This window comes from Oncorhynchus mykiss, chromosome 9 (genome assembly GCF_057628025.1).
Source record: "Oncorhynchus mykiss isolate SJ-2025 chromosome 9, ASM5762802v1, whole genome shotgun sequence".
Classification (NCBI taxonomy): Eukaryota; Metazoa; Chordata; class Actinopteri; order Salmoniformes; family Salmonidae; genus Oncorhynchus; species Oncorhynchus mykiss.
In genome coordinates this window covers 73291421-73302124 of record NC_143030.1, presented here as the reverse complement: position 1 = coordinate 73302124, position 10704 = coordinate 73291421, and the positions used below count along the sequence as shown (strand labels likewise).

The window sequence follows — 10704 nt, the reverse complement described above, 5'->3', positions numbered from 1 at the left end:
TTGAGACATCTGTGGCATTGTGTTGTGTGACAAAACTGCACATTTTAGAGTGGCCTTTTATTGTCCCCAGCACAAGGTGCACCTGTGTAATGATCATGCTGTTTAATCAGCTTATTGATATACCACACCTGTCAGCTTGATATATTATATTGGCTAAGGAGAAATGCTCATTAACAGGGATGTAAACACAACAATTTAGAAAAATAAGCTTTTTGTGCCTATGGAACGGTTCTGCAATAGATCACCTGGTGAAGATTCATGCGTCGTTTCCATGGAGTTGTTTTTACACGCTTGTTGTTGATTGGCCAAAGGAAATATGGCCGCAGAATAAACATTCACAGCGATTGGATTTTGGTGTTTGTTGTTTAACCAATGAAAATAGGTGCTTTGTAAAACTGACGCATGTCCAGGAAGTTTTGAGGTTTGTTTGGGGGTGAAAAGTCTGGGATATTCTTAATATTTTCTTCGAAATTTACAGAATACATTTTTGGAAGCAAGCAAACATTTAACTATTTTGAAGTTTGCATGTGAGTAAAGTAAGATTTGATATATTGTCATATCATGAATCAAGTAACGTTAGCAAGCTAGCAGTACCGGTTAAATTGTTCAACGTTTTGTGGTGTTTTTTTAAGGAATTAGCTAGAAGATTGCAATGTGTTCTTTGATGTATTCAAGTGAAATGAAGTTAACCAACTACAGCAAAGCAATTGAGCACTGCGTCAATGTTGTTGTCCCTAAAAGGCGTAGCTATCTATGCGCTCTTGCCAACTGTGTTAGCCAGCATGCTGAATTATGTTTACAAACATTTGGTTCAGGTTTGTTATTTACAGAACATTGTTGAACCCCTGACTGAGCCAACATGGATTCCTCTCCAGTACTGCGTCAGCAATGTCAGAACACAGTCCTGAACGACAATTCAAGGTAGGCCTGCAGAGTATGAACACAGCTAGTCTATTGTGCTTTATTTTGGTGGTTGCATCTCGCTAATGATTCATGGCCGCTGTCTATAGCTGAACCTGCATTTAAAAACAACACTGTGGATACACTGCCTGAAACATATGTCTACACTCTCTACATTGACTGTCCCCCTCCAGTCTCAACAGAATGACAGCAGACACAAAGCCAGGCTCTAAACACCCATCTGTACCCCGTCCTTCCAAACACCTCTCTGTACCCCATCCTTCCAAACCGGGGCCTGAGAACAAGGACCCAGCAGCAGCCTCAGACAACGGTCCTAAACTCACGATAAGACCGCTGGGCATCAGCAGGCTCCCAGTGCTGGCCAAGTCCCTGCCCCTTAAGACTCCCTCTGACTTCACGCGGTCACACAAGAGATGGGAGGACAACTCTCTAGCGGTAAGGAGCATCTTTTCTTCAATCACCTGCATCACTAAGGACTGGTTTCCAGGACCCATATTAAGCCTATTCCTGTACTAAAAAGCAGACTCACTGGCTATTAAACAGTGCTTCTTAGTCCAGGGTTAGGATTAATCTCGGTCTGGGAAACCTGCCCTGAATATGCGTCTCCAAAGCACTACTTGTCAGTGCTAAATAATAATTAGTTTATGTGTGTCTTTGTTTTCCTTTAGGGTAAAGCCAAGAGGATGAAACCAAGCACCAAGCCTGTGCCTTTCAACTTCTCTAATCTCAAGGCCAACCGAAAGGGGGTACAGAACCAGAGGGGACCGCTGGCTGCTACTGCAAGGGCTGGTGCTCAACCAACCCAACCTAAAAGTACTTTTAGCACTGCTGCCCATCTAAAAACAAGACCCACAACAACCACTACCCAACTGCCCAGTAGCATCCCAGCAACTCATAACAAGGCCCAATCAAAGTCAACAATAGCGCTTGCTGCTCAACTAAAAACAAGACCCACAACAACCACTGCCCAACTGCCCAGTAGCATCCCAGCAACTCATAACAAGGCCCAATCAAAGTCAACAATAGCGCTTGCTGCTCAACTAAAAACAAGACCCACAACAACCACTGCCCAACTGCCCAGTAGCATCCCAGCAACCCATAACAAGGCCCAATCAAAGTCAACAATAGCGCTTGCTGCTCAACTAAAAACAAGACCCACAACAACCACTGCCCAACTGCCCAGTAGCATCCCAGCAACTCATAACAAGGCCCAATCAAAGTCAACAATAGAGCTTGCTTCTCAACTCCCAACAATTGCACTACACTTGGCAGCTAGAAAAGCAGGCTCAGGGCCTGGCGGGATCTTGTCACAGCAAAATAGAGAGTTGGGGAAGCCTCATCAGACCCAGGCTCCCAGTGCTGCCACCTCCATGTCTTTGTCTCAACATCCCAAACAGTCTTCTTCAGATACTCTATTGCACGTACATGGATTGGGACAACTTTCCAGACCTCTCAGTTCATTTGCTCTTGGCTCAGGTCTTTCGTCCAGTGCTTTCTCATTTAGTAGTGCCTCCACTGCCTCAGCCCAGCCCACTGCCCTCAGTACGGAAGCCTGTGGTGGCCATTTTGACATGCTCAGCCTGAAAGATCCTTCCATGCCTGGGCAGTTACCAAGTAGTAGCACTGGTGAGAAGGGATTTTTATTACCAATGGTGGGGTACCAGTAAAGGACTCAAACATCCTCTGCTTCTTTCTCTGGTAATATTAGGCATAGTAGCCTACTATAGTCTCTCTCCCCAATCGCTTCATTTCACACATGTTTCTTTTTGAAATTGAAGATGTGCTCCATTGTACTGTGTGTGTTCCAGGGAGTGTGGAGGCTGCCTTCCACTCTGACCCCTCTGCCCTATGTAGTATCCTCCAGAATGAGGGAATCGGTGCAGCCAGGGTTTTTATGTCCAGCCGTCCCTCTACACAAGCCTATAACAACATGGTGAGTTGTCTTGTGGAATGAGGTACAGGGATTTTGGGTCGGTTGTAGTGCGTTGGTATTTGTTTGTTTTCAAATCAAATCGAATTGCATTAATCACATGCATCGAATACAACAGGTTGTCTTGACCTTACAGTGAAATGCTTACTTACGAGCTCCTAACTGACAGTGCAGTTTCAAAAATACAGATAAGAATATGAGATATAAGTAAAAAATAACAATATATACAGGGGGGTGCTGGTTATTTAGCCAGTATGTACATGTAGGTAGAATTAAAGTGACTATGCATAGATGACAGAGAGTGGTGTGGAGAGGGGAGGGGGGCAATGTGAATAGTCTGGGTAGCCATTTGACTAGATGTTCAGGAGTCTTATGGCTTGGGGGTAGAAGCTGTTTAGAAACCTCTTGGGCCTAGACTTGGCGCTCTGGTACCGCTTGCAGTGTGGTAGCAGAGAGAAAAGTCTGACTAGGGTGGCTGAAGTCTTTGACAATTTTCAGGGCCTTCCTCTGACACCACTTGGTATAGAGGTCATGGATGACAGGAAGTGATGTACTAGGCCGTTCGCACTACCCTCTGTATTAATGCCAAAGCAATGTTTGAGGTTGCCTGTACAATTGGTACTGATGAACTGTGAGTTTGTGTCCATCAGTTTGCCTATTAACTAACTAGAGGTATTATTTTATTTGCAGCCCCAGAGAGTGTCCATCATGAAGAATGGTCTGAGGACAGTGCCCTCTGCTGGTCAGTGTATTTATTTTTTATTTTTCCTCTTGTGAATTTGCATTCCTTCATGTTATGTACATTTTTACAGGTGGACATGTTTAATGTACTGTAGCATCTTATAAAAAAATACAATTTGCTGTTTTAGTATACTTTATGTTCTTGTGTTGAATTAGGTCCTGTCAGGAATGTAAAGTTGTCTCCGGCCCTGGGCAACATCCTGCAAACTGAAGGGGTCGGCTCCCCTCTGGAGCTGGAGAGGGTATCTGTCATGAAGAGTCACCAGACGACAGCAGCTTCTGCAGGTCCGTGGTAGTACTACTGAACACATCCCAGATGGATTTGTGTAACTTTCCTAATGCTGCAAATAAATGGTCTATGTGCTACTGATATAGTGTAAACGTTTAGGGCTATTAGAGGGTGGAAATGTTATATGTAGCACCTGTTTGATTAGCCAGTCTATTCAAACCCCTACTCCGGCTCAATCTATGGAAGCTGGGATCGGCTAGCAAGTCTGTTACCTTGTATGTGCATGTATTGTTTATAGGTCCCGTAAGGTCTGTTCAGTTCTCCCCTGAGCCTTCATCCCTCAACAGCATCCTGCAGGATGAAGGGGTCAGCTACTCTCTCCAGCCCCAAAGAGTGTCTGTCATGAAGAGTCACAAGAAGTCAGCAGCCTCTGCAGGTCAGTGGTAGTACTAGTGGACACATCCTATCTTTAGGCAAGTTTAAATAAAATAAAAAAATACATTTAAGAAACAAAGCTTAGAAATCCCAGAAATAGATCAGTACTGCTTCATTAATCATAATGCAAAAAAAATGAATTTTTAAAGACAGCAAAGAAGAAAAAACACTGTCAAACTATTAAGTCTGTAACCTTGTATGTGTTCCAGGTCCAGTACGGCGTGTTCAGTTCTTCCCAGATGCTGCAGCCCTCGGCAGCATCCTGCAGAAAGAAGAGGTGAAGGCTGGGAGACCCCTGGAAGCCACACCCCAGCGCACCTCTGTCTGTCCATCTGGCAGGGGCACCTCCATCTACACTGTCAGTCACCGTTTGATCGATTTGATTTATTAATAACAAAAACACATATAAAGCTGCTCCCACCAGGGCGAAAACAACATTATACATTTAGTTTTTGCGTCTTTTGCTTTTGGTTTTGTACACCAGCTTCAAACAACAGGGTTTTGAATGGTCCTGGAAAAGTTATGGAATTTTTATAATGGTGTTTTCAAGGCCTGGAAAAGTTTTGGAAAATTATAAAATCCATGAAGTCAGGGAAATTAAATGTATGTTAGGGTTAGGGTTAACCCTAACCCTTCAATCGCGTTGAATCAAATCATGTGAATCTAAATAATAATTTGTGAATCGTCAAACGAGATCATAGATGTAGCCTGTTTTTTTGGATTATGTTGATTCAAAACGTGTTTTTTTTTTTAGATCCAGGTTTATACAATGCCCCAATATATGGGGCATTGTAACTCTATATATTCCAGTCAGCCAGCAAAGTAAACACTTCTGAGATAGTTTAGCTAAATATGACTGAAGAAAATGTGAGGGATTGCTTCAATTGAATTAGAATATTTGCAGCCTTCCATAGTCATTTGATATTTTAATATATTAAATGAGTGAATTATTTAAAGGCGAAGCGTATTTGTTTGTAATGTTGCAATGTTTTACATCGAGGGTGGTCAACCATCCTCCAGTACCTCTCTAACAAACCATATTTTAGAAATGAGCTGCTCAACCAATCTTGATAAACTGTCTCTGACCTGTTTGAGCAGGGCTTGATCAAAAGCCTGCACACCCAATAGCTTTCCAGACCTGAGGGTTGACCACGTGTTATATACAGTTGCCTAACAGGTATTCTACTTTGTGGGAGTTTTGAGTGCCTTGCTGAAAGACGGGAGCTGGTTCATGAGAGCAGCCTCCCAGTGTTGGTACCACATTATTCTTACTTTATACATACTGTACATAAAGGTTTCATTGTTGGTCATGGACATTTGGTTAGAAGTAATTGAGAAGTCATGAAATTCCATCTATGAGTGAGTGCATGAACCCTGACAGCTGAAAATGCTTATGGAAAATATTTCACAGCGGTTTAGATGGTACAATGTTTTAAAAATGTTTTTTTTTACAAAAGAACAGCTTGTTTTGTCACAAACTGAAATTTAGGCAAACTATTAGAATTTTAGAAACCAGGAAATATACCAGAGCATTTTTCCTCATATTACACCCTGTAAAATGATTACCATCCTACTTTCTCATGTGCCTACTTGTTATGTCACCTTAGTGCTGTATGAAACAAGCAGCCACCCTCTACGGGTGAGTAACACAAGATTCACTGTGGTACTTTACCTTTCCAGGCACAGCGAGTACCCATCACAAAGTGGCACACTGAAGCTCCTGGAGAACCTATGGGTACGTTGGTCATATGCCTCCTTTTCTATTGCCACATCTCAACCAGATATTCTCCTGTTTGTCCCTCTCCTCTTTGGTCTGCCTTATGTCTATCTGTCCCTCTCCTCAGTGACATCAGTCAGCCTGACCCCAGCCTTAAAGTGGACACCCCAGCGGGTCCCTGACACAAGGCATCAGCCCATGTCCATGGTCAGTATGTTACAGTACACCCCTGACTCTTATGTCCATGGTTAATCTGTGAACACTAAAGTGATAACATTCAGTATTTGTTGCCCAATCAATCAAATGTAAAACGGGCTTTATAAATACATCAACAGATGTCACGAAGTGCTTATTCAGAAACCCAGCCTAAAACTCCAAATAGCAGGCATTGCAGATGTAGAAGCGCGGTGGCTTGGAAAAACACCATAGAAAGGCTGGAACACAGAGGAACTAGGCTATGAGGGGTGGCCGGGTGGAGGCTAGCTTGTTCTTCAAGATGTTCAAACGTTCATGGATGACCAGCAGGATCAAATAATAATCACAGTGGTTGAAGAGGGTGCAACCGGTCAGCACCTCAGGAGTAAATGTCAGTTGGTTTTTCATAGCGGAGCATTCAGAGGTCAAGACAGCAGGTGCTGTAGAGAGATCAAGAGAGGTCCCCGAACTGCTGTTTTAGACCAAGGTAGCACATCTGGTGAACAGGTCGAGGTTCCATAGCCTCAGGCAGAACAGTTGAAACTGGAGCAGCAGCACAACCAGGTGGACTGGGGACAGTCAGGAGTCATCAGGCCAGGTAGTCCTGAGGCTCAGATCCTCCGGGAGGGGAGGGAGAGAATTAGAGGGAGCATACTTAAATTCACATCCCTGCTATTGCCAGCACCATGGATGCTCTAACTCACTGAGCCATCTTCTTTCAGAGGAGGCTCCTGTCTGCCCATTGGACCCCCTACGCAGGCTCTCCCAGACTCTGGGGCCTCCAGGGCCACAGCGGAGATCTGGAGACATGGAAGGGGGGGGGGGGGGGGGCTAACAGGTGGCATTTACTTGCCACGATTGATGGATTTACATACTTTAGTTGAATGCATTGTTTGTAAGTCGCTCTGATTAGGTGTCTGATAAATGACTAACATGTCTATGTGTGGCAGGAGGTTGTCCAGACATTGTTTAAGGAGACTGAGGAGGAAGAACAGACAGACTGTGTGGTGTTGGATCAAGACCCTGCTGAGACACGAGCAGACCAACAGCTGGTGAAGGAGGAGAAGCAAAGTAACACAGGAGGACGACTCCAGACTTTCTTCCAAGCCACACACAGAGAATCAGTCATTTTCTTCTCAACTGGCAAGAAGCTGCACAGACCAGCTCCAGCACATGAACAGGAGAGCCCTGTGGCCGGATTTCTGGAGCGAGGTGGGCCCATGGAGCATTGTGCTGCAGGAGGACAGGAGGCGATGCACCTCCTCCCTCTGCATCCAAAGTTAGACAGAGCCTCTGCACCAGAGATCCCGGAAGTCACAGCTGCAGCCACAGATCTGACCAGGTTGACCAACCTCTCAGCTTTTGTCCCCCTGCGCCAGCCCAGAGGTAGGACTCAAAGTCAGTGTATGTACCAGCTGATTGTGCTTCTACTTGCTCTTTGTAGTCTAGTCTGGGTTACTGTAAAGCAGTGTTCGACAACTGATGTTGCAGAAAGGGCTTTATAAATGAATCTGTTTAATTGATCTATAACCGTGTATTGTTTCAGAAAGGGCTTTATAAATGAATCTGTTTAATTGATCGATAACCGTGTATTGTTTCAGAAAGGGCTTTATAAATGAATCTGTTTAATTGATCGATAACCGTGTATTGTTTCAGAAAGGGCTTTATAAATGAATCTGTTTAATTGATCGATAACCGTGTATTGTTTCAGAAAGGGCTTTATAAATGAATCTGTTTAATTGATCGATAACCGTGTATTGTTGCAGAAAGGGCTTTATAAATGAATCTGTTTAATTGATCGATAACCGTGTATTGTTTCAGAAAGGGCTTTATAAATGAATCTGTTTAATTGATCGATAACCGTGTATTGTTGCAGAAAGGGCTTTATAAATGAATCTGTTTAATTGATCGATAACCGTGTATTGTTGCAGAAAGGGCTTTATAAATGAATCTGTTTAATTGATCGATAACCGTGTATTGTTTCAGAAAGGGCTTTATAAATGAATCTGTTTAATTGATCGATAACCGTGTATTGTTTCAGAAAGGGCTTTATAAATGAATCTGTTTAATTGATCGATAACCGTGTAATGTTTCAGGTAGTATTATGTTCCCAAAGAGCGGTGCTCTGAGTTCTGCTACAGCCTTGCTCCGCCGGCGCCTCCCTCCTCTGAAGGAGCTACGTCTGGATGAGGAGGTGGCCACCTACACCTCCTCCTCCTCCCCAGCCCTACCTCCCTCGTCATCCTGGCCCCTGCAGACCCGCTGTGGAAACCCTGTAGCAGCAGCCCTGCATCTCCAGGACTACACTGTGAGTTGGGTATCATCCTTTAGTTTACATACAGTTGCGGCCAAATATATTGTCACCCTTGCACTTTTCTGAAGTCATTCCATATTTCTTCTAAAATATGTTAAAATTCAAAAAGCGTTTTGTCCCCACACTTAGTTATTGGGTTTTCAACATTGCAGAACAATTTTCTTTTTGTAAACTAAAGTTTACCATTTTTATTTAGAAAATTAGGACATGGCATAGACAGAAATATTGGCAGATAAACTCTTCTTGTAGCCATCAATGAGCTTACTGCACCTTTCTACTGGCAATTTGGCCCCTCATCAGCAGCAAACCACTCTAATTATTCAATGTGTGAGGGGTACCCTCCACCAACTGCTGTTTTCAGCTCTCACTGTAGGTTATGGATGTGATTGGGATCTGTACTCTTCGCTGGCCACTCCAGAACAGTCCAGCATCTCGTCTTGAACCATTTCAGGGTGCTTTTTGATGTAGCAAGACAACAACAACAAAAAAACACAAGAACCATCACCTTCAATGGACACTGGGTCGAACATCAATCTGCTGAGTTCATGATGTCTTGCATACATTGAAAGCCCCCAGTAGCAGAGGCAGCAAAGCCCCCCCCCCCCACATGTTTAATTGTAGGGAGGGAATTATTTTTCTTCAATTTAAATGATTTAAGAAAAGTGCAATGGTGCTAATACATTTGGCCCGTAACTGTATTAGTCCTATAGGCATTTATCTATAGCCTCGGGTTCCAGGATTCCTCCAGCAGCCGATTTGATAAACAAGACTTGGTAGGATAACATCGTGAGACTATCCAACCTATAGACTCTGATTCATGTTCATTGTGGATTAATCAGAAGAGCATCATTGATCATGTTGCGATAGTTGAAAGTATTTAATACTCTTTTCCTGTTCTTCCCGTTCATTCCTCCCCTTCAGTTTTTTCGGCCAATTATCTTGGACCCCTCATCTACTTCCTCCTCCTCTCCTCTCCGGGAGAGATGATGACTCATCACTGTTTTATTTTTTTGAGTCAGGTCTAGTTTACTGATAAGAAGAGACCCATAATGGATTGTTAAGCTACGTCTTTAAGGACTGTGCATGTTTGTTTTCCGAACCCTGTTATAGCCAGATTTGCTGTCACACTTACAAAATATCTATTACTGCTCCAAGTAGCTACTTTTCCAAAACATAACATGTTCAATAATGTATCAAGTTAGAAACATTTTTACCACATTGGCATGCACTGGCTATATAATGCTACTAATAATTTTTATTTCTGACAGTATTACAGTATGCAAAATATCCAAGAATGAGACATTTTTACATTTTGATTGGAATCAGAAACTAAGTGAATGAATTGATGTCCAGAAATCAAATGTTGGTGGGTACCAGTGATTGAAATCTATGATTTTGGAGTAGGCTACTGAACCTATTGGAGTAGGCTACTGAACCCAATGGGAATTGTTAACTTGATCAATGTTGCAATAAAATTTATTTTTTACAGCTTTCATAAATACGAAAGTAAAATTTTCATTGACACTTTTTAGAATGTGTATTATGTTTGCATTTTTTAATTGTGTGTGTGTGTATAGTGACATAGTTCAACACTAACTAAATGAGGCCCAAATCAGATTGTCTAGATTTGTTTATAATAAATGTATATGAACTTTCTTTACTGACGTGTATTATTTCTGTTATGTGATGCATGTTTTGTGAGTTTTATTATAGTGAAGCCCATTGGAAATGGCCAATACAAATTGACATACCTTTGTATGCCTCCTTGTCTGTGTACCTACAGACACAAAAGTGAGAAGTTCAGTCATCTGCACCCAATACAGATAGCTTTCAACATATTCTTAGTCTACATATTCTTATAGTCTACATATTCTTATAGTCTACATATTCTTATAGTCTACATATTCTTATAGTCTACATATTCTTATAGTCTACATATTCTTATATACATATTCTTATAGTCTACATATTCTTATAGTGACATATTCTTATACATATTGTTATAGTCTACATATTCTTATAGTCTACATATTCTTATAGTCTACATATTCTTATAGTCTACATATTCTTATAGTCTACATATTCTTATAGTCTACATATTGTTATAGTCTACATATTCTTATAGTCTACATATTCTTATAGTCTACATATTCTTATAGTCTACATATTCTTATAGTCTACATATTCTTATAGCCAACATATTCTTATAGTCTACATATTCT

The 10704-nt window shown here is 42.0% G+C and overlaps 1 protein-coding gene across 12 annotated transcripts; it reads left to right on the top strand.

Moving 5' to 3' along the window:
• The first annotated feature begins 328 nt into the window (after positions 1 to 328).
• Positions 329 to 10138, top strand: LOC110532740 (uncharacterized). 12 transcript variants are annotated; one of them, XR_016483532.1, is made up of 14 exons: positions 329 to 421; positions 816 to 921; positions 1095 to 1356; positions 1590 to 2547; positions 2730 to 2854; positions 3542 to 3593; positions 3749 to 3877; positions 4120 to 4257; positions 4466 to 4614; positions 5937 to 5991; positions 6101 to 6180; positions 6891 to 7554; positions 8265 to 8476; positions 9404 to 10138. XR_016483532.1 is itself a non-coding variant. In XM_090185764.1 (14 exons), exons 2-14 carry the CDS (start codon positions 860 to 862, stop codon positions 9467 to 9469), a joined length of 1830 nt encoding a protein of 609 aa, XP_090041890.1. In that variant the 5' UTR covers positions 329 to 421; positions 816 to 859; the 3' UTR covers positions 9470 to 10138. The 12 variants fall into 12 exon arrangements, 9 of the variants coding, with proteins under 9 accessions (XP_090041890.1, XP_036844704.2, XP_036844706.2 ...); XM_090185764.1 differs by having other exon boundaries at positions 1590 to 1734; positions 4466 to 4533; positions 7119 to 7554; XM_036988809.2 differs by having other exon boundaries at positions 7119 to 7554.
• The last annotated feature ends 566 nt before the right edge of the window (positions 10139 to 10704 follow it).